The 24,553-nt window shown below is 42.8% G+C and overlaps 1 protein-coding gene across 1 annotated transcript; it reads left to right on the top strand.

Moving 5' to 3' along the window:
• Positions 1-22,295: 22,295 nt before the first annotated feature.
• On the top strand, positions 22,296-24,044 carry LOC109570141 (homeobox and leucine zipper protein Homez-like). The gene is given in 1 exon segment (XM_019975932.2): positions 22,296-24,044. A coding segment is annotated over 1 exon segment (1,224 nt). The 5' UTR covers positions 22,296-22,400; the 3' UTR covers positions 23,625-24,044.
• The last annotated feature ends 509 nt before the right edge of the window (positions 24,045-24,553 follow it).

Below are 24,553 nucleotides of genomic sequence, written 5' to 3'. Positions count from 1 at the left end.
CTCCTACTCCACTGCCTTCTCTCTCCCAGCCTACACGTATAACCTCCTGGGGAGTTCCCTGTGATCAGTTGATGGAGGAAGAAAAGACTTAGGCCTGGTTTACAGAGGGTTCCGTGTGAAACACAAGTAGCATTGGAATGTGGAGAGCTGTAGTACAGCTGCTTTCTGAGAATTCCCTGAGGTGCCATGGTGAAGAGCAATCCTCTGAGCTTTCAGAACTCTGAGTAGTGTGTCTAGCTGTGAACTTTACTTAGAAGGAGGAATGGCCAGATTTGCAATTATACACTGATTCATGGACTGTGACCAGTGGTTTGGCCAGATGGTCAGGGACTTGGAGTAAGCATGATTAAAAAATTGATGATAAGGAAATTTGGGGGAAGGTATGTGGATCGACCTCTCTCCGTGGGCAAAAGACATGAAGATCTTTGTGTCCAGGCAAATGCTCATCAAAGGGTGACCTAAACAGAGTTTTTTTTTTTTTTTTTAATCATCAAGTGGATTAATGGTGACTCCCTCAGAGAGGGCTTATGTCACGCCCAGGTATGCTGCACCCAGAGCCCATGCCACAGCCACTGATGACCCATACCTCCACAGGACACACTCAAACACAGGCAGGTCTGGCTCAGTCTCTGTGGGGTCTCCTGGTGCACGCAATTTTTGTTTGAGCCCTCTGAGCGTCTCTGATGGGTATGGGGTTTGATTCTAAATGTGATTTCGCCCCTCCTATCATCTTGCTGGGCTTCTCCTTTGTCATTGGATGTGGAGTATCTTTTTTTGGTGGGATCCAGCATTCTCTTGTCGATGGTTGTTCAGTGAAAAGACTCTTGTTTCTGGAGAAACAAGAGTTTCTGTGTTGTTCTGGGGAAACAGACTCTTGGAGGGCACAAACAAAACGTTGTGTGCACCAGGACCCAGGAGAAAGGAGCAGTTATCCCACAAAAGACTGATCCAGAGTTGCCTGTGAGTGTCCAGGAGTCTGGTGGAGGCGTGGGTCAACGGTGGCTTGCAGGACTGAGGGCACTGAGTGCAGCAGTGCGTGCACAGGACCTTTTGAAGGAGATTGCCACTTTCTTCATTACCTCCACCATAGTTTGGTCTCAGGTCAGACAACAGGGAGGGAACAGAGCCCTGCCCATCAACAGAAAATTGGATTAAAGATTTACTGAGCATGATCCAGCCTGTCAGAACAGATCCAGTTTCCCCCACAAGTCAGTCTGTCCCATCAGGAAGCTTCCAGAAGCCTCTATGCCTTATCCCTCAGAGGGCAGACAGAATGAAAACCACAGTGACAGAAAACTAATCAAACTGATCACATGGACCACAGCATTGTCTAACTCAGTGAAACTAGGACTACCCAAGACAGATGGGTTATGGTGGAGAGTTCTGACAAAACGGGGTCCACTGGAGAAGGGAATGGCAAACCAATATCGTTGCCTTGAGAACCCCATGAGCATTGTGAAAAGAGAAAAAGATATGACACTGAAAGATGAACTTCTGAGGTCCTTAGGTGCCCAGAATGCTACTGGAGAAGAGTGGAGAAATAACTCCAGAAAGAATGAAGGGATGGAGCCAAAGCAAAAACAACACCCCATTGTGGATGTGACTGGTGATGGAAGTAAAGTCTGATGCTGTAAAGAGCCGTATTGCATAGGAACCTGGAACGTTAGGTCCATGAATCAAGGTAAATTGGAAGTAGTCAAACAGGAGATGGCAAGAGTAAACATTGACATTTTAAGAATCAGTGAACTAAAATAAACTGGAGTGGAGAATTTAACTCAGATGGCCATTATATCTAGTACTGTGGGCAAGAATCCCTTAGAAGAAGTGGAGTAGCCCTCATAGTCAAAAAAAGAGTCTGAATTACAGTTCTTGGGTGCAGTCTCAAAAATAACAGAATGATCTCTATTCATTTCCAGGGCAAACCATTCAGTATCACAGTAATCCAAGTCTATGCCCCAACCAGTAATGCTGAAGAAGATGAACAGTTCTGTGAAGACATACAGGACCTTCTAGAACTAACACCCCCCAAAAGATGTCCTTTTCATTATAGGGGACTAGAATGCAAAAGAAGGAAGTGAAGAGATAACTGGAGTAACAGGCAAATTTGGCCTTGGAGTACAAAATGAAGCAGGGCAAAGATTATCAGAGTTTTGCTGAGAAATGCAAAGTCATAGCATTATGACTAATTCGCCATTAGTCATAGCAAACATCCTCTTCCAACAACACAAGAGAAGACTCTACACATGGACATCACCAGATGGTCAGTGCTGAAATCAGATTGATTATATTCTTTGCAGCCAAAGATGGAGAAACTCTATACAGTCAGCAAAAACAAGACCAGGAGCTGACTGTGGCTCAGATCATGAACTCCTTACTGCCAAATTCAGACTTAAATTGAAGAAAGTGGGGAAAACCACTAGACCATTCAGGTGTGACCTAAATCAAATCCCTTATGATTATCCAGTGGAAGGGACAAATAGATTCAAGGGGTTAGATCTGATAGAGTGCCTGAAGAACTATGGACAGAGGTTCATGACATTGTATAGGAGGCAGTGATAAAGACCATCCCCAAGAAAAAGAAATGCAAAAAGGCAAAATGGTTGTCTGAGGAGGCTTTGCAAATAGCTTAAAGAAGAAAAGAAGTAAAGGCAAAGGAGAATAGGAAAGATATACTCATATGAATGCAGAGTTCCAAAGAATAGCAAGGAGAGATAAGAAAGCCTTCCCAAGTGATCAGTGCAAAGAAATAGAGGAAAACAACAGAATGGGAAAGACTAAAGATCTCTTCAAGAAAATTAGAGATACCAAGGGAACATTTCATGCAAAGATGGGCACAATAAAGGATAGAAATGGTACGGACCTAACAAAAGAAGAAGATATTAAGAAGAGGTGGTAAGAATACACAGAAGAACTATACAAAAAAGATCTTCATTACCCAGATAACCATGATGGTGCGATCACTCACTTAGAGCCAGACATTCTGAAATGGGAAGTCAAGTGGGCCTTAGGAAGCATCACTATGAATAAAGCTAGTGAAGGTGATGAAATTCCAGTTGAACTATTTCAAATCCTAAAATATGATGCTGTGAAAGTGCTGCACTCAGTATGTCAGCAAATTTGGAAAACTCAACATTGGCCACAGGACTGGAAAAGGTCAGTTTTCATTCCAATTCCAAAGAAAGACAATCCCAAAGAATGTTCAAACTACTGCACAGTTGCACTCATCTCACAAGCTAGCCAAGGAATGCTCAAAATTCTCCAAGTCAGGCTTCAACAGTACATGAATCGTGAACTTCCAGATGTTCAAGCTGGATTTAGAAAAGGCAGAGGTTCCAGAGATCAAATTGCCAACATCCATTGGATCATCGAAAAAGCAAGACAGCTCCAGAAGAACATCTATTTCTGCTTTATTGACTACCCCAAAGCCTTTCACTGTGTGGATAACCACAAACTGTGGAAAATTCTTCAAGAGATGGGAATACCAGACCACCTTACCTTCCTCCTGAGAAATCTGTACACAGGTCAAGAAGCAACAGTTAGAATTGAACATGAAACAACAGACTGGTTCCAAATTGGGAAAGGAGTACATCAAGGCAGTATATTGTCATCTTGCTTATTTAACTTATATGCAGAGTACATCTTGTGAAATGCCAGACTGGATGAAGCACAAGGTGGAATCAAGATTTCTGGGAGAAATGTCAATAACCTCAGATACGCAGATGACACCACCCTTATGGCTGAAAGTAAAGAACTAAAGAGCCTCTTGAAAGTGAAAGAGCAGAGTGAAAAAGCTGGCTTAAAACTCAACATTCAGAAAACTAAGATCATGGCATCTGGTCCCATCACTTCATGGCAAATAGATTGGGAAACAGTGGAAACAGTGAGAGACTTTAGTTTTTTGGGCTGATAAATCACTGTATATGGTGACTGCAGCCATGAAAAGGACGCTTGCTCCTTGGAAGAAAAGCTAGACCAACCTAGACAGCATATTAAAAAGCAGAGACATTACTTTGCTGACAAATGTTTGTCTAGTCAAAGCTATGGTTTTTCCCATAGTCATGTATGGATGTGAGAGTTGGACTGTAAAGAAAGCTGAGTGCCAGAGAATTGATGATTTTGAACTGTGGTGTTGGAGAAGACTCTTGAGAATCCCTTGGACTGCAAGGAGATCCAACCAGTCAATCTTAAAGGAAATCGGTCCTGTATATTTGTTGGAAGGACTGATTCTGAAGCTGAAACTCTAATACTTTGGCCACCTGATGCAGAGAACTGACTGATTGGAATAGACTCTGATGCTGGGAAAGATTGAAGGCAGGAAGAGAAGGGGATGATAGAGAATGAGATGGTTGGGTGGCATCACCAACCTGGTGGACATGAGTTTGAGCAAGTTCTGGGAGTGGTGATGGATAGGCATGCCTGATGTGCGGCACTCTATAGGGTTGGAAAGAGTCAGACATGACTGACTGATCAAGGGATGTGTTTGTTAGTCTCTCAGTTGTGTCTGACTCTTTGTGACCCCGTGAACTGTAGCCCTCCAAGTTCTTCTGTCCATGAAATTTACCATGCAGAAATACTGGAATGGGTTGTCATTCCTCTCTCCAGGGGATCTTCCCGTCTCAGGGATTGAACATGTGTCTTCTGCATTGCAGGCAGATTCTTTACTGTCTGAGCCACCAGGGAAGTCCCTATCAAGTGGATAGGGTGACCCATTCTGTGGATAACCGTCAGCCTCTTTACCTTGGAAGTCTTGTCATCTTTCAGTTGACTTATGAACAGTGTGGTCACGGTGGCAGGTTGGAGATTTTACGTAGCTCAGCAGCATAGACTTTCACCCACCAGATATGACCTGGCTATGGTCACACCTAACTACAGTGCCAACACTGAGTCCCTATATGACACCATTCCCCAGCTATATTGGACCTCTCCCATCATGCAAAGGGTAATGTTTTGTTCTTATTAGAATAGACACTTACTGTGGATATTGATTTGGCTTTCCTTCACACAGTGATTCTGCCTAAATTGTCATCTGTGGAATTACAGAATGCCTATCCATTGTCATGGTATTCCACACAGTATTACTTTTGTTCAAGAAACTCATTTCACAGAAAATTAATTGTGACAATGGGCCCATGTTTATGATATTCAGTACTCTTTAACATGTTCCTCACTATCTTGAAGTAGCTGGCTTGAGATAATGGTGGAATGGCCTTTTAAGAACTAGTTATATAGCACTAGCTAGGTAATAATTCCTTGGTAGGCTGGGTTAAGGTTCTACAGAAGATTATATATGATCTGAATCTGATATATGATGCTGTTTCTTCCACAGCCAGGTTTCACAATCCAGGAATCAAGGGGTGGATATGGGAGTGGCATTAGTAGTACCACAGAATGGTCCTTTTTTTTTTTTCCTGACATTTTTGTTCCTCATAGGGTGAGAGAGAGAGAGAGAGATCTAGATTCAAACCATGTATGGATTGTTGCAATCCCCCATTCAGACCATGTGTGTACTGTACTCATTTAATGGAGGAGGTGGCTACCCCAAGTGAATGCACCAGGAAACCTACTCAGTGATTCCAGATACCTTCCTGAAATGTGGTTCTTCTGATGGGTATTGACATGTCTTACTTTAGTGTACCCTCAAATTGCCATAATAATTTCCAGAGGGGCCCTGCCCCATGTGAGCATTCCTTAATAGCCAAGTTTTCCATTTATTTTCTGCCTGACCATCTAGTCAGGCCATTGATAACAACTGGTGGGGTTCAGGGCAGGCTGCCCAAGATGTACCTCTTGGCATGTGGATTATTTTAAGCTGGAAACAAGCAAGGCCAATAAGACTCAGGAAGAATCTTTGAGCTTCTTTCCCCTCACTGCCTAAAAGAGTTTAAAACAGAAGGACTATCCCAGGAAGGAGCTATCACTATAAATAACTATAGAAAAGTATGAACTAGGTGTGATAGACAGGAGGAACCTAGCAAGGCCTGTTTGGTCAAAGTTCTCTCTGTGCCCCATTGTCTCCATCAGCTCAGCAAATATTTATTTCAGTTCAGTTCAGTTCAGTCACTCAGTTGTGTCCAATTCTTTGCAACCCCATGAACTGCAGCACGCCAGGCCTCCCTGTCCATCACCAACTCCCAGAGTTTACCCAAACTCACGTCCATTGAGTCAGTGATTCCATCCAGCCATCTCATCCTCTGTCGTCCCCTTTTCCTCCTGCCCCCAAACCCTCCCAGCATCAGGGTCTTTTCTAATGAGTCAACTCTTTGCATGAGGTGGCCAAAGTACTGGAGTTTCAGCTTTAGCATCAGTCCTTCTTATGAACACCCAGGACTGATCTCCTTTAGGATAGACTCGTTGGATCTCCTTGCAGTCAAAGGGACTCTCAAGAGTCTTCTCCAACACCACAGTTCAAAAGCATCAATTCTTCGGCGCTCAGCTTTCTTCACAGTGCAACTCTCACATCCATACATGACCACAGGAAAAACCATAGCCCTGACTAGACTGATTTTTGTTGCCAAAGTAATGTCTCTGCTTTTGAATATGCTATCTAGGTTGGTCATAACTTTCCTTCCAAGGAGTAAGCATCTTTTAATTTCATGGCTGCAGTCACCATCTGCAGTGATTTTGGAGCCCCCCAAAATAAAGTCTGACACTGTTTCCACTGTTTCCCGATCTATTTGCCATGAAGTGATGGGACCAGATGCCATGATCTTCATTTTCTGAATATTGAGCTTTAAGCCAACTTTTTCACTCTCCTCTTTCACTTTCATCAAGAGGCTTTTTAGTTCCTCTTCACTTTCTGCCATAAGGATGGTGTCATCTGCATATCTGAGGTTATTGATGTTTCTCCCAGCAATCTTGATTCCAGCTTGTGCTTCTTCCAGCACAGCATTTCTCATGATGTACTCTGCATAGAAGTTAAATAAGCAGGGTGACAATATACAGCCTTGACGAACTCCTTTTCCTATTTGGACCCAGTCTGTTGTTCCATGTCCAGTTCTAACTGTTGCTTCCTGACCTGCATATAGGTTTCTCAAGAGGCAGGTCAGGTGGTCTGGTATTCCCATCTCTTTCAGAGAGATGTTTTTCCAAACATTAACTCTGTTAATCTTCCTATGAATTACCTTATTTCCCTTTGAAGTCCCAGACCCCTGCCTCCTTAGACTTAGTCTGTAGTATATACACCTCATCTTGCCTTACTGTCTTTTGAATTCTTTATGCTATTTGATTTTCTCCTGTTAACCTGGCTTATGTCATTTTAATTGCCAGCCAAAAGAACTAAGAGGAAAAAGGGGAAATTCTTTCCCCCACAGTTGGTGGAGTCAGGGGAGTACTTCACTAGCTGGCAGAATCTGATTGAGAAACTGCTTCCTCCTGAAGACTGGTATGGAGAAAGAGATCTTGGGGCATCTGGCAAGCACTGGCAAAAGGTAAAATCTCTTACCATGTCAGTCTCCCAGATTTTCAGTGTGCAAGGTCTGATGGAATGAAAGTGGTGAGGATCTTATTTCTCTCTCTAAATTTAGATTAGCAGTTGAAAATATTTGTAGAGCTAGTTCCTTGGATTCAGCAACTCTTTGGAAATTTGATAGCACACTCTTTGTTGGTTGATATTTTCCTCTAAGAGATAGTCACTTTCTTCCTTTATCTCTGTCTATTGTGTCATTTGTCATAAGAAGGAAATTACGTAGGGTAGGATGCAGGCAGAGGTTCTACAAGCCTATTGTCTGGACTGGCCCTGAAGTCTGGTGAGTTTGTTGATCTCACCAGACTGGCATCTGTTTAGACAAACTTTGCTGTGGATTAACATATACGTGAAGTATAAGCTATGCTAAGGGATATCTTGGAAGCCAGAGCTATACACTGGTGGTCACAAATTGAACATTTGACAGCCATTAGGGTATTCACCTGAGTATTGATTGGAAAAGACCCTGATGCTGAAAAAGATTGAAGGCAAAGGAGAAGAAGGTGGCAGAGGATGAGATGGTTAGATAGCATCACTGACTCAGTGGACATGAGTTTGAGCAAACTCTGGGAAATAGTGAAGGATGGGAAAGCCTGGTGTGCTGCAGTCCATGGGGACACAAGAGTCAGACTTGATTTATTGACGGAACAGCAACAACAACAAAGAAGGCACCGCCTCCAGAAGGCACCCATAGAAGATAAGTTGGTCAAGGTATGGGTTAGATGGTTTACCCACCAAGTTCGAGAAAATGACCATGTCGTGAGATACTCTGTAAAACACCACACACTCCCCTACCCTGCTACTCATTAGTGTAGCTCCAAAAATCCCAGTGCTTAGCTAGATCTGTTAATGTGCATAGAAGAAAAAAACAAAAAACAGATGAGGTTTTTCTTTCTGTCTTGCTGTATGTCCCAAAGAGCTTGGTGTGAGAAAACCAAGAGAAAACCCTCTCTGGTCTTTTCCATCTGGTAGGTGAATTTACTGAGGTGCATCGGGTGGCCAGTTGAGGAGCTTGGGGTTTTGGGACATGAAATAACAAGCAGCAATCTTTGCCAGCTATCCCATTCCTCAGGGCAGTGTGTCATAGGGGACCTAGTCCATAAAGGCCTCTGTTGTGTCAGCCTTTGTTGCTTGTTAGTGTTGGAATTGTCCATTCCAGTAGAATCTTCCTGGTGCCATAAATTAGTGGGTTTGTGACTAGAGGTGCCCCACATTTTTGTGGGAGACCAGAGACACCATTTTCATTACACCATTCTTAATGCCTGTACAACAAAAGTTTTTACTTCCTTAGACTGTTTTGGGGAGTGAACCTTTGGATCATGGCGACTACATCATCTGTGTTCCCACCAGGGATAGCTCCTGTGTCCATGGTAAAATTTACTCAGCCTGGTAGGTACTTCTTGGACTTTCCATAAGTAGGCTTATTGGATTGAGTCACTATTGGGCTACATACAGTAATGAAGATCTTGCTCATTGATGGCCAGATTATAGATCTTTTGAATTGGAAAATCTTCCATATGTGAAAAAATTTTTAGAGAGCTTTCAGTCCTCACAGCTGCCTTATTGGTATTTATGTCCTCACAGTTGCCTTATTGGTATTTATGGGAAGATCAGATTGAAAACCCAAAGAAGTACAGTGGCTACCCTTAGGGAATCCCTTAATAAAATGAAAGAACAAAAGTCAGAATAAAAATTAAAAGCCAAATATCATATAAATTCCCCCTTTCCTCTCTCCTGAACTCCCCTATATCCCCACCTTCCTAATCCTGACCCTCAGGAAGATCTGGATCTCTAGTTTCCTGTATCTTACTTCAAAGATCAGATCAGATCAGATCAGTCGCTCAGTCGCTTTGTGACCCCATGAATCACAGCACGCCAGGCCTCCCTGTCCATCACCAACTCCCAGAGTTCACTCAGACTCACGTCCATCGAGTCAGTGATGCCATCCAGCCATCTCATCCTCTGTCGTCCCCTTCTCCTCCTGCCCCCAATCCCTCCCAGCATCAGAGTCTTTTCCAATGAGTCAACTCTTCGCATGAGGTGGCCAAAGTCCTGGAGTTTCAGCTTTAGCATCATTCCTTCCAAAGAAATCCCAGGGCTGATCTCCTTCAGAATAGACTGGTTGGATCTCCTTGCAGTCCAAGGGACTCTCAAGAGTCTTCTCCAACACCACAGTTCAAAAGCATCAATTCTTCAGCGCTCAGCTTTCTTCACAGTCCAACTCTCACATCCATACATGACCACAGGAAAAACCACAGCCTTGACTAGACAGACCTTTGTTGGCAAAGTAATGTCTCTGCTTTTGAATATGCTATCTAGGTTGGTCATAACTTTCCTTCCAAGCGTCTTTTAATTTCATGGCTGCAATCACCATCAGTAGTGACTTCGGAGCCCAGAAAAATAAAGTCTGACACTGTTTCCACTGTTTCCCCATCTATTTCCCATGAAGTGATGAGACCAGATGCCATGATCTTACTTTTCTGAATGTTGAGCTTTAAGCCAACTTTTTCACTCTCCACTTTCACCTTCATCAAGAGGCTTTTTAGTTCCTCTTCACTTTCTGCCATAAGGGTGGTGTCATCTGCATATCTGAGGTTATTGATATTTCTCCCAGCAATCTTGATTCCAGCTTGTGTTTCTTCCAGTCCAGCATTTCTCATGATGTACTCTGCATAGAAGGTAAATAAACAGGGTGACAATATACAGCCTTGACGAACTCCTTTTCCCGTTTGGAACCAGTCTGTTGTTCCATGTCCAGTTCTAACTGTTGCTTCCTGACCTGCATACACATTTCTCAAGAGGCAGATCAGGTGGTCTGGTATTCCCATCTCTTTCAGAATTGTCCACAGTTTATTGTGATCCACACAGTCAAAGGCTTTGGCATAGTCAATAAAGCAGAAATAGATGTTTTTCTGGAACTCTCTTGCTTTTTCCATGATCCAGGGGATGTTGGCAATTTGATCTCTGGTTCCTCTGCCTTTTCTAAAACCAGCTTGAACATCAGGAACTTCACGGTTCACGTATTGCTGAAGCCTGGCTTGGAGAATTTTGAGCATTACTTTACTAGCGTGTGAGATGAGTGCAAGTGTGCGGTAGTTTGAGCATTCTTTGGCATTGCCTTTCTTTGGGATTGGAATGAAAACTGACCTTTTCCAGTCCTGTGGCCACTGCTGAGTTTTCCAAATTTGCTGGCATATTGAGTGCAGCACTCTCACAGCATCATCTTTCCGGATTTGGAATAGCTCCACTGGAATTCCATCACCTCCACTAGCTTTGTTTATAGTTATGCTTTCTAAGGCCCACTTGACTTCACATTCCACGATGTCTGGCTCTAGGTCAGTGATCACACTATCGTGATTATCTGGGTCATGAAGATCTTTTTTGTACAGTTCTTCTGTGTATTCTTGCCATCTCTTCTTAATATCTTCTGCTTCTGTTAGGTCCATACCATTTCTGTTCTTTATCGAGCCCATCTTTGCATGAAATGTTCCCTTGGTATCTCTAATTTTCTTGAAGAGATCTCTAGTCTTTCCCGTTCTGTTGTTTTCCTCTATTTCTTTGCATTGATCGCTGAAGAAGGCTTTCTTATCTCTTCTTGCTATTCTTTGGAACTCTGCATTCAGATGTTTATATCTTTCCTTTTCTCCTTTGCTTTTCACTTCTCTTCTTTTCACAGGTATTTGTAAGGCCTCCCCAGACAGCCATTTTGCTTTTTTGCATTTCTTTTCTATGGGAATGGTCTTGATCCCTGTCTCCTTACTTCAAAACTTCAGGCATTTCCCTTAGATCCTAAGACTCTGGCTTCTCCAGAAAACATCCAGCTGCCTATTTTAGCTTCGTTTTTTTTTTTTTTTTTTAAGAAGACTTTAGAGAGGGCACTCAGGTGTGACCTCCAAGATAAGGGTATACAGGTCACTTGTGTAAGTGCTAATAGCCAGGAAGTCACTTTTGTAGATACAACCAGGAAGGCAGGAAGACTCATTTTATGTCCCTTATGACTCTTCCTATTTCCCAGGGTTCTATAAAGCAGGCTCTGCCAACTCCAGAAATTCATGTACAGTGTCCCTTCCTGATGTACCCAGAGCCCTGCCACAGAGAATTCACATCCCTTGAACAGAAACTGATCTTTTACATTGTAAAATGATCTTATCTCCAGAGAGATTCAGAAAGGTTAGTGGCTATTCTTAAACTCGCTCACAAAGACTTTGACTCAACCTCAATTGGTGGTGGGGGGGGGGGGGGGGAAACCCACCGCCTAAAACTTTAAAATTATATTTTATTCAGGAACCTTACTGAAGACTATAGCCTGGGATGGCGGCCTCTCAGATAGCTCTGAGGTACTGTTGCATAGAGGTAGTGGAGGTGCCAGGATGTGTAGAAGTTTTGCTGGGGGAAAAAAGATTATTGCTAATTACAAATAACAGACATCTCAAGTCGATGATTTTAGTGCTTTTCTGTGTATGGGAAGATTATTGAAATTACTGAAATTATTCCTCTGATATGCACCTTGGCTATCTAGGACCAGTATCCTGGTTTTTCTCCCGTCCTGAATCCTCTCTGGTGCACCATGGGGAGGGCTGTTTCGTGGTTCATGGCTTCATGGTTGCAGCATTGTTTGTTTACTGAAATGACAGGTGACATTCTTTGTCTACACTGCCTCCTTTTAGTCATAAATTCAACCAATGTTTGGGAGGTAGTTCAAGACTAATTTTGTCCCACAGTGCCAGGAAGGCTCATTTCTAGATCAGTGGAAGATTGTCTTGATAGGTGACTCAGTGTGTTAATTTTTGAATTAGACCCTGTGGATAATCTAAAATTCTCTGAATTGCCTCTTTTACTGACTAGTGGCTTGTAATCCAGGAAATGTTTTCCTTTGTTGCTTCATCCCATATCTAGAGTTGTACTATTACCATTATTCTATGTAGAGTCATATATATGATCAACTGCCTCAAAATAGTTAGCCATAATTAATTTTGTCAGAGGCTTGATTATTCATTGGTAATGCAAGAGACAATAATCTTATGACATAGCATATAAGTAATACAGCTGCTGCTGCTACTGCTGCTAAGTCGCTTCAGTCGTGTCCGACTCTGTGTGACCCCATAAACAGCAGCCCACCATGCTCCCCTGTCCCTGAGATTCTCCAGGCAAGAACACTGGAGTGGGTTGCCATTTCCTTCTCCAAGTAATACAGCTAGTAACATTAATAAAGTTCAAAAGTAGAGATTTAAACCATGAGCCTCCAGAATCAAACCAGCTCCCTAAGAGATCACCAAGACTAAGAAGTGGATCTCTTAAGGCTGCTGCTGCTGCTAAGTCACTTCAGTCATGTCCGACTCTGTGTGACCCCATAGACGGCAGCCCACTAGGTTTCCCCATCCCTGGGATTCTCCAGGCAAGAACACTGGAGTGGGTTGCCATTTCCTTCTCCAAGTAATACAGCTAGTAACATTAATAAAGTTCAAAAGTAGAGATTTAAGCCATGAGCCTCCAGAATCAAACCGGCTCCCTAAGAGGTCACCAAGACTAGGAAGTGGATCTCTTAAGGCAGGAATCTGATTTTTCATGGAAGTCATTAGATGCCTTATATTGGAGGATTTGCATGGTGTGCAGTAGAGTATTCAATGTGAATTTCGTATGTCTCCTACATGTGAACTGTCAAGGTGTGAATTTGGAAAGATGTGCACGTGTGTTCCCATGTGTGATCCTGTGAGCTAGTTCATGTGTCTGGTGTACACTGCCTGTGTGTGCATCCTCTACAAGTGCTTGTGCTTTCTGGTACTTTACTGTGTAGAGTACAGTAGTACAGTATCTTTATGTCAAGCCCAGGATGTCTGAAAATAAGCATAAAAGCAGTGGTGATGTAGCTGGTCCTGCTAAGAAGCACCAGGTGATAATGATGGAAATAATTGAAAAAAAAAGTGAAAACAATTGAGAGTAGACTAAAGTGAAAAGATGTACCGTACTACTGTATTTTTCAAGGTACTTTAACATTAAAAATGTTCTATTCTTTGTTTATTTTTTATGTGAAAAGTATTATAAACTATAGTACTATTTAGCTGATTGTGTTAGTTGTATACTTAGGTTAACTTTGTTGGACTTAATGAACAAATTGGACTTAGGAGTGTGCTCTCAGAATGGAACTCATTCATATGTTAGGGGACTTACCATATAGTATAGGTGCCTCCTTGAGATGCTGTAAGAATATTGAGGGCAAAGTGATTTTGTAGCCATTTTCCTCCTCGTCATAGAGATCTCAGAATTCACTTAGTTAATAGTCTGGTTACTACCATTTAAGGCCTTTTGGGTGAATTCTGTTAAGGCTTTGCTGTGGGCAATTACATCTTCCAGGCCTATTGAATGCACAAAAATGTCTCCTAAATGATCACACCAGTCAAATACAGATCTCTTTATCTATTGAGTTTATATTAATGGGAAATTTTTTGAGGTCATGTCTGAATTGGCATGCAGGTGGCCTTGATCCCAAAGGAATCCTAAAATATATCTTTCTATCCACCCTGGCAGAAGCCAGGGCCATACATTAGTGCCACAAAGCCATTAAGTTCCAGTGGGTGCAACCTGGTATATTTCTGGTTGCCTGACCCAATCTGTTCCATGCCAATTGCTATCTTTAAGGGAAATGATGTATTGGAATTTTTCATAAGGTACTTAGCATAATTTTCTAGTCTTATTAGGCTATCTTTAAAATGATTTAATAGTTCCCAACATAGGGAGGCCTTTAAACTTAAATGACCATAGTCTGGTGTTAGCTATATAAATCCCTCCCATAATTGAGGGAGGTCCCCTCCTAATAAAGGGCTTCCTAGGTACGTCAGAGGTAAAGAATCCACCTGCCAATGCAGGAGATCCAGGAGATGTGGATACAATCCCTGGGTTGGGAAGATCCACTGGAAGAAGAAATGGCAACCCATTCCAGTATTCTTGCCTGAAAAAAATCCCATGGACAGAGGAGACCGGTGGGTTATAGTCCATGGGGTTCCAATGAGTCAGACTCGACTGACTCATTGTTACAACCCTCCTAATAATTGGAAGGTTATGTTTTCTGTTTGCTTGTTCTCATTCAGTTTGAGTAACTTTAAAGAAAAACTCATATTTATGACCAGAATCAGAATAAATGTGTTTGATTGGCCAAGTGAGGGGGGTCCCATCTAGTATGAGCAGTAGAGGTCTGGATAGTGCTTTAATTTCTTTCTTTTAAAGTAATTTTTCTAAGGGCTGTCCAATCAGAGCCTTGGGAAGAAGAAACCCACAAATGTAAACCAGAGATAATGGATGTAAGTAACTGACCACAAAGCCAACAATTGGATTGATTTCTGAAATCGTGCTCATGAACAGAAAAACATTTGAGTCGTGTGCAAGAGTCCAAGAATCAAGAAAATGTTATAATCATACAGGTAGGATTCGGCATCTTGGGCTAGCTGTCTGCTTCTGATATCGTCTTCTCATCCTGGTGTGGGTGTTTCTTTTCTGTTACAGCATTGTTTTAGGTAAGTTTGAGGTCAGCTGTTGTCTCTACAGACCAATCTGGTGCAGCGGCCCTTTTTATGTGGGAAATATGAATCCAGGAATCAGTTCCCTTCAGTTTTTCTTTGTGTGAGCTAGTTAAAAGAACTAAGCTCCCTTCCATTTAGGTTAGAGAGAGTCCTTTAAAAAATGCCTTTTCTAGTATACATGGTTTCTTAGTTATAGGTCATGGACAACTGATCTTCATTTAAAGATAAGTTACTATGACAAGCTTCAGACACAAGCTTAGAATGTCCCGTTAATAATTCAATTAAACACTTTCAATAATGTAACATATCCCCTTTTAATAATATAGTTTCATATAATTCTTCTTTCAGTCTCATTGGTCTTTCTGTGATAATCTAGAAGGGAGACAAATGATGTTTGCCAAAAGAGGTGGAAATAAGCATCTGTCATTTTAACTAATTAAGTTTTAAAAAAATTTTTGTTTATTTTTGGTTGACTGGGTGTTCATTACTTGTTCTTTCTACTAAACCAGAGGCCTGGGGGTGATAAGCATAATAGAAATGCTATATAATTGACCAAATCTTACAAATGTTTTAAACAGTATGTCCAGTAAAATGAATTTCTTTATCACTGTGTAGTTCTGAGGGAATTCCCCAAATGGGAATAAATTTCTAAATCAGTTTACCCATTGATTGCCTTGTGGCCCCTATGCATGGGAATGCCTCAACCCAGTGTGAAAACATACAGATCATAACAGGAACGTATTGATTACCTTGAAAGGGAGACGTTTGTATGAAATCAATCTACCAAATTTCAAAGGGACCTGCAGATATTGGAAAATCTCCTTGAGGACTGTGTAATGGCTTCTTCGGGTTATATTTTGGACAAGTGGTACATCTTAATAGACCTCCTGAGCTACTATAAAAGAAAGCTTCGAGAAATATTGTTTATCCCATAATACCATCTTATCTGGGTTCCAGTGAGTTTCTAATGAATGATTGTAAAATAGTATATTAAGCTCCAAGTATTTGAGAAGTGCTGACTGCTTATTGAAAATAAGATTTGATCTAATTGGTTATGTCTGGGAGTAATGACGGAGAAAGCAATGGCAACTCACTCCAGTACTCTTGCCTTGAAAATCCCATGGACAGAGGAGCCTGGTAGGCTGCAGTCCATGGGGTCGATAAGAGTCGGGCACGACTGAGCGACTTCACTTTCACTTTTCACTTTCATGCATTGGAGAAGGCAATGGCAACCCACTACAGTGTTCTTGCCTGGAGAATCCCAGGGACATGGGAGCCTGGTGGGCTGCCGTCTATGGAGTCGCACAGAGTCGGACACGACTGAAGTGACTTAGCAGCAGCAGCAGCAGAAGGATAGGTGGGGCTTCCCAGGTGGCGCTAGTGGTAAAGAACCTGCCTGCCAGTGCAAGAGGCAAAAGAGACACAGCTGCAATCCAATGGGTCACAAAGGGTCGGACACAAGTGAGGTGTCTTAACAGCAGCAAAAGCAGCAGCAGGATAGGCTTCCTGTATGGGCCTGTCCACAGCTCTTTGTTGAAGTTGAGTCTTCCTCCCTTCTGTGCTCAAGTGTTTTTTTCTTTTTCTGGCACCATTCCCTGACTTCTTTAACAGTATGTCAGTGTAAGTTTACTGGGAGGCTGAAAGGAAAGGCAATGGTTATTTGGTGGTGGTTGTTATTTTGTAAAGCTGCTGTCTTGGCACCATGATTGGCAAAAGTTTCTTTTTGCTTCTGCAGTCTCAGCCTTTTGGTGACCTGATACCTTAATGATAGCAGGTGTACTCATAGCAGAATTGCATATAGTAATTCTACTACTTGTCTTATGCTTTTGATAGGCTGTCCTGAAAATGCTAAAATCCTCTTTACTTCCAAAGGATACCAAAATCATGTGCCACCCCAAAGGCACAGCATGTATACGTTAGCAGATTTTCCTTTTGACTGCTGGCAGGCTCTTGTTAGTGCTGTATATTTAGTCTGTTGGGCAGAAGATATATTAGGCAAGGAAACGTTTTCAAGGGTAGACACTGGAGTAACAGTTTCAGAGTCAACCTGGTACTTTCCATTAGATTCCTGCAGATTTGAACCATCAGGGGATAATACAAAATCAGAATTATCCATAGGGATTTCTTGAAGATAAATTTGAGGAGATAAAAAATTCAAGGAGAGAGTGATTCATGACTATCTCTTCTGTGGTCTGACCCAGCACAGCTGTTGCTGTGACTGCCCAGAGATAAGGGGGGTGGCCCTTAGTCATCGAATCTGGCCGTTGGCTGTGATGTGACTCAGACAATAAAGAATCTGCCTGCAAGGCAGGAGACCAGGGTTCAATCCCTAGATTGGGAAGATCCCCTGGAGGAGGGAATGGCTACCCACTCCTGTATTCTTGCTTGGAGAATTCCATGGACAGAGGAGCCTGGTGGGCTATAGTCCATGGGGTCTCAAAAAGTCAGACACGACTGAGCAACTAATACAACCATTGTGTTGCTGGGTTAATACTCCTGTGTAGGGACACCTTTGTTTTCATGTACAAAGAGAAAAAAGAGTAAATCATAATTTGGATGTCCCAAGGCCAGGGCTTTTGCCAGGATGTTTTTTTTTTTTTTTTTTTTAAAGGCCTCCATGGCTTCAGAATGTTCTGTTTCCAAGAAAAAACACTGAGGTTGGTCTTTTTAAAGCAAATTATGTGATGGTGGAGCCACTAAAGAAAAATTTGGAATTCAGTTCCTTCAGTAAACTGCAAGGTCTAAGAATTTCCTTAAGTGCCTTTTTGTCTTTGGAACAAGGAATGCCAGAATGACTTTTACTCTTAACTAGATCAATTAAAGGGATTCCCAGTATTTTTATTCCCAATAAAAAAATCCACCTGCCAATACAGGAAACACAAGAAACGTGGGTTTGGGTTCGATCCCTGGGTTGGGAAGATCCCCTAGAGGAGGAAATGGCAACCTGCTCCAGTGTTCTTGCTTGAAAAATTCCATGGACAGAGGAGCCTGGTGGTCTACAGTCCATGGGGCCACAAAGAGTAGGATGAGACTGAGCACATGCACACAGCGATCAATTTAAAGTCCTTCTTAAATATCATATGACCTAAATATTTCACATTATCTTTATAAAACTTTAATTTCTCTTTGGACACTTTATGTCCCTTTGATAGCTTCTGAAGTAACTCCAAAATAGTCTTGTTGACTGTTTATCAAAGAATTTGAATACAACAGCAAATCATCTACATATTATATCAAAATTGACTTATGAGGGAAAACCAGATGGTCTAAGTCCTTTTTTATATCTGAGAAAAGTAAATGGGGTTTTCAGTATAACCCTGTGGCATTACAATCCATGTATGTTGCTGCTCATTCCAAGTGAAGGCAAAGAGATATTGGTCATCAGGCTATACAAGGATATTATAAAAAACACTGCAGAGATATTTCCCTGAAAAGAAGTCACTGCTTTTAGGACTATTGGGACAGCAAGGAATGGGGCTTTGGCACTACAGAATGATAAGCAACAGTTATAGCTTTGATAGAGCTCAAATCTTGAATGAATCTCCAACCCTTGCTGTTAGGTTTTTTAGCTGGCAAAATGGGGCTTGTTATAAGGACTAATGCCAAGGCACAGTAAGCCCTTTCTTATTATAAGCTGTTATCAAGGGTTTTATTCCTTTATGGTTTCCTGCCTCAGAGGGTATTGACGAATGTTGGGTGGGGTTTATTTTGGCCCATAGTAATTTTAATGGGTGATGCAGACTGTACTTTTCCTGTATCTGTTGGATCAAGTACCCATAATTCTTCGGGTACTACCTAACAGTTTTTCTTGTTCTATGTCACTCTCCTCATGGATCACAAACATTATTTGCTAAAGGCAATTTGATCTTTCAAATTTAAAAGTGTTTCCCCCTTCAGAGTTAAATATGGGCTTCTTAACTTTCTAATAAATCATCACCTATCAGGTGAATAGGGATACATTTTACTAGGAAAAAGGAGTGCTTTCCTTTAAGTTCTCTTAAGTAAAAATTTGAAGATAATGATTTAGAATGCACATTAAAAACCCTATCATTTGCTTTGAAATATTACTGCAAGAGAGGGAACCTTTGATTTTGGTAAACTTTGAAGCTGAAAAGGTGGCCCCTGTGTCTGTTCAGTTCAGTTCAGTTGCTCAGTCGTGTCCAACTCTGCGACCCTATGGACTGCAGCACGCCTGGCTTCCCTGTCCATCACCAACTCCTGGAGTTTACTCAGACTCACATCCATTGAGTCGGTGATGCCATCCAACCATCTCATCCTCTGTCATCCCCTTCTCTTCCTGCCTTCAATCTTTCCCAGCATCAGGGTCTTTTCAAATGAGTCAGCTCTTTGCATCAGGTGGCCAAAGTATTGGAGTTTCAGCTTCAGGATCAGTCCTTCCAGTGAATATTCAGGACTGATTTCCTTTAAGATGGGCTGGTTTGATCTCTTTGCAGTCCAAGGGACTCTCGGGAGTCTTCTCCAACACCACAGTTCAAAAGCATCAATTCTTTGGTTCTCAGCTTTCTTTATAGTCCAACTCTCACATCCATACATGACTACCGGAAAAACCATAGATTTGACTAGATGGACCTTTGTTGGCACAATAATGTCTCTGCTTTTTAATATACTGTCTAGGTTGGTCATAGCTTTTCTTCCAAGGAGCAAGCCTCTTTTAATTTCATAGCTGCAGTCAGGTGGCTCAGGTGGTAATGAATCTGCCTGCAGTATAAGAGACCTGGGTTCAATCCCTGGGTTGGGAAGATCCCCCAGAGAAGGCAGTGGCTACCCACTCCAGCATTCTTGCCTGGAGAATTCCATGGACAGAGGAGCCTGGCAGGCTACAGTTCATAGGGTTGCAAAGAGTAGGACATGACTGAGCAACTAACACTAAGAATCTAAACCTTTTGTAATTCCTCAGTTCCTGCAAACACAGCAGGAATTGGTTTCTAATAAAGTTAGCTCTGTTTAACCTTTTTCTCAATCCCATTGCACCCTGACTCATAGTTTCTTTTTGCGTAACTGTGTAAAGCAAGATAATTCACTTGAACTTGTGGGCTGGGATATTGTGAATCTCCCTCAATATTTCCTTAGATCCTTAAAGTAGACTTAATTCTGTAGCATTTACCCAAGACTCCACGCTTATTTAGTATGTTGATGACCTTTTGCTTTGTGATCAAACTAAGCTGGAGGCTCTTACAGATTGCTTCATCCTCCTAAAAGAACTAGCTGAATGAGGCCAGAAGGCCTCCAGATATAAACTTTAGTGAGTCCAAATGACTGTTACCCACTTAAGACATAACTTATCTCAAGGCATTTGGAAGCTCACCCCCAAATGTCTTAAGTCAACTTTGTCCATACTTCTCCCTCAAATGAAGAGGCAATTACATAAAGTTTTAGGGGCAGCTGGCTGTTGCAACCAGTAGAGTCCAAATTTTGTAGCCCTGCTAAAAGTCTGAATGCCCTTCTTCCAGATATTATCCCAGAACTTATTTTCTGGCCTTCAGAGGCATTTGCCTCCTCTGAAGCCTTAAAATCAGCTTCATGTACACTCCTGGCTCTTTGTTTACCTAGCTTTGACAAACATTTTAATCTATAATGTCATGAAAGTAATGGGATTGTTTCAGACATTTTAGTCTTTTGTCTCTCAGACATGGTCTACCATTTCTCATGTCGTTAGACACTGTGGGATCAGGAATGCCCCCAGGCTTATATGTGGTGTGTGCAGCAACTGCCTTGATTGACATAGCTTCTGTAGCACACATGCACATGCTAGTCTTATGTTAGGCTCGCCATTCATCTCTTTGTTCCTGGTGCTCTATCTTGCTGTTCAGTCGCTAATTTGTGTCCAACTCTTTGCAAGCCCATGCACTGCAGCACGCCAGGTTTTCCTGTCCTTCACTGTCTCCTTGAGTTTGCTCAGACTCATGTCCATCAAGTCAGTGATGCTATCCAACCATCTCATCCTCTGTTGTCTCTTTCTCCTTTTGCCTTCAATCTTTCCCAGCTCTTTGAGTCAGCTCTTTGCATCAGGTGGTCAAAGTATTGGAGCTTCAGCATCAGTCCTTCCACTGAATATTCATAGTTGATTTCTTTTAGGATTGACTGGTTTAATCTCTTTGCAGTCTAAGGGACTCTCAAGAATCTTCACCAACACCACAGTTCGAAACCATCAGTTCTTCAGTGTTCAGCCTCCTTCATGGTCCAGCTCTCACATCTGTACATGGCTGCTAGAAAAGAACAGCTTTAACTATATGGACCTTTGTCAGCAAAGTGATGTCTCTGCTTTTTAATATGTTTGTCTGTATTACAAATCCATAGGACATAGCACTTTATACAGTGACAAACCACTTATGAGCAGGCTTTTTTACCTAAACCTCCCAATCATCTTAAATTGTTACTGAGTCCAAGCTTGGTCTGCTTGCCACACAACAGGACAATAATTGGGAGATGAGGTGTCGAGATAAAAAATAACAACTTTATTTGAAAAGCCAGGCATCTGAGAAGATGACAAACTAGTGTCCTAAAGTACCATCTTATCAGAGTCAGGATACTAGTTGCTCTTATAGAACAGAGGGGAAGGAGGTGAGGAAGTAAAGTAAAAAGTCTGTAAGTCTTGCAAAATATCTCCTGCTTGGTCACCTTAGGGGAGCAAAGGTTAATGTAAAAGAAACATATCCAACATGGAGTCAGATTCTATTCTCCCTTGTTACAAAATCATTGTAACATTTTGAATCTAGCTTCTTTATTACCCCTCTGGATGATATAGTCTGTAGGGGGAGGATAGTTAAGGAACTGAAAGACCATTGGTTTTGCCCTGGCATGCACAAAATTTCTGACCAAATTATTTCTCAGTGCGCTACTTGTAAATCTTAACCAAATTTGTAGGAGAACTCTCCATCACCCCACATTTTCCTTTGTGGTACTCCAGATGGATTTAATAGATTTGCCCCCAGCTTTACGCTGTACTCACTGTTTGGTTGTCATTTACATGTTTAGAGGATGGACTGAACACCATCTGATTACATTAGTTGTTGCCACAATAGTGGTAAAGAAATTAATAACTGAGGTTATCCCTTGTTTTGGCATTCCTTTATGGATTGAATCAGACCAAAGGACTCAGCAGAAATAAGCCATTTCCTTTTGAAAGTTTGATGTACTCATTAAAATTTCATACCAGATAACATCTTTAATCATCAGGGCAGTGGAGTATAAAAATCTAACAGTAACCACCCCTGGAGCCCACCCCACCCATCCGCCCCGCCTCCAACTCGCTGGAGCAGGCGCGCTCTCGGGGGCGGGGAGGAGGGGGGGCATTCCCGGTCCTGGCCTTCCGCGCGGGTGGGCTCGGAGCAGGCCGCGCTGGGCAGCAACCCCACTCTCACCCCGGAGGCCCCCTGCCCTTTCTCCCCCTTTCCCCCCGGCCCATGGTGCGAGGCTGGGAGCCGCCGCCCGGGCTGGACTGCAGGCGGCCGCCAGGGGAAATGCCTCCTTCTCCTGTGCTACCTCCGGAACAAGTTGGTCTTGGAATAGTGCCCCTGACTCTTAGCGAGCCCACCCAGATGAAAGGATTGAAGGTAGAGCCTGAGGAGTCACTGAGTCACCAGAAAGCAAAGGAGCCCTTGATGGTACCTGGCAGTGGGGCATTTCCCCACCAATCACAATTTTGGCAGGATCATCAATGCAGTGGCCTCTCCAAGGAGCAGGCAGGCAGGTGTCCCGACCAGTCACACAGCCTAGCTACTGCTTCCTGGAACCACGCCACAGCTGTCCACCAGCCCCGTGCTCGGGATAAGCCTCAATCCATCTCATTACTTGCCAGTAGTTGTAAGAAGGAGTCAGCATCTAATGTGACTCCTCCTTCCTCTACCTCTTCCTCTTTCCAGGGACTGGCTAATGGAGCTCCTGCCACCTCTAAGCCCCTTCAGCCACTGGGCTGTGCCCCACAACCATTGTCACCCAATGAACAGGCACTACCCCCACAGCTGGAGCCAGCCTGGCCCCAGGGGCTAAGGCATAACTCAGCATCAGGTAGGGTTGGCCCTGCAGAGTATCTTTCCCCAGACATGCAACGCCAGCGAAAGACCAAGCGCAAAACCAAAGAGCAGTTGGCTATCCTCAAATCGTTTTTTCTACAGTGCCAATGGGCACGGCGAGAGGATTACCATAAATTAGAGCAGATCACTGGTTTACCTCGGCCTGAGATTATTCAGTGATTTGGTGACACACGCTATGCCTTGAAGCATGGGCAACTAAAGTGGTTTCGGGACAATGCAGTACCTGGTGCCTCTAGTTTCCAGGATCCAGCAGTTCCCACACCACCACCTTCAACCCGCTCCTTGAATGAATGGGCTGAGACACCGCCTCTGCCAAATCCCCCACCCCCACCGGATATACGACCCTTGGAGTGGTACTGGGCAACCCACCAACAGCTCCGGGAAAGTGATATCCCTCAACTGAGTCAGGCATCAAGGCTTAGCACCCAGCAGGTACTGGATTGGTTTGACTCTCGATTACCTGAGCCAGCTGAAGTGGTGGTCTGTCTAGATGAAGAGGAGGAAGAGGAGGAGGAGGAACTGCCAGAAGATGGTGAAGAGGAGGAGGAGGAGGACGACGACGATGATGACGATGATGTGATCATCCAGGACTGAGTGGGAGGCTGGGGGAGGGGAGGTCTGTTACTAAAAGACAAACCAACTGAGTAACTGTTTAAACAAAGAAACCACATTTTTTTTTAACTTACCTTGTGGCAAAAAACTGAAAAACGTTGTGTTCTTGAGGATGGGGGACAGGGGTATAGTAAGGGTAGACCAGGGAGGATGACCATGGAGTACAGAACGAGGTGGGGATCGGGTGGGCAGAAATCTAGGCCTCCAGTCTCAATGAGGGGCTTGCTGTGGGTCTGGGAAAAGGCTCTTGCTCTTTTCATATCCCTGTTCTTTCCCCTTACTGTTCTACAGAGAGGCTAGGCTTTGGCCCACAGCCATGGAGTTCTGTAAAGGAGGAGTAAAGTTTCTAATACGACTCCAGTCCCGGCATTTTCCCGGCATATAAGGCTGCCTTGCACCCCATTTCTCTCTGAGCACAAGTTCATGCATAATGCAAAAAAAAAAAAAAAAAAAATCTAACAGTAAGAAGGATTTTAGGGAAGGTTTGTCAAGAAACTCTATTTAAGTAGCTAGACTTTGCCTTAGACTCCTAATATTTATGGAGAAGGTACTTAAGATTTCTGTTAGTCTTTTGCTACACCTTTTCCTGAAATTTGCATTTTAAAAAGATAGCAGAGATAAGAGTTCCTGGAGAAGATCAGGTAGAATATTTGCATCTCAAAAGTATAGGAGGAGAAAGGCAAGTCCCTTCTAGGATGACTGCTGCCTACCCTCTCTCCTCCCTTTCCCTCAATACTTACAGGTCTCTTACAATCAAATAGGAGAGGTTTTTGGAGTGTTAAAATTGGTGGGTTTGAATTATTTTTGGAGCTACACCTCTGATCCTGTAAAGACTAGATTTATAAAACAAGGGCAGTTGTTTTTATTTTTTCAAAGAATCGGATGACCACCTCAGTGATATCAAAGAGCTG

The sequence above is a fragment of the Bos indicus genome, chromosome 16 (genome assembly GCF_029378745.1).
Source record: "Bos indicus isolate NIAB-ARS_2022 breed Sahiwal x Tharparkar chromosome 16, NIAB-ARS_B.indTharparkar_mat_pri_1.0, whole genome shotgun sequence".
Taxonomy (NCBI): domain Eukaryota; kingdom Metazoa; phylum Chordata; class Mammalia; order Artiodactyla; family Bovidae; genus Bos; species Bos indicus.
The sequence above is the reverse complement of the archived record's forward strand: the minus strand, read 5'-3'. Positions and strand labels throughout refer to the sequence as shown.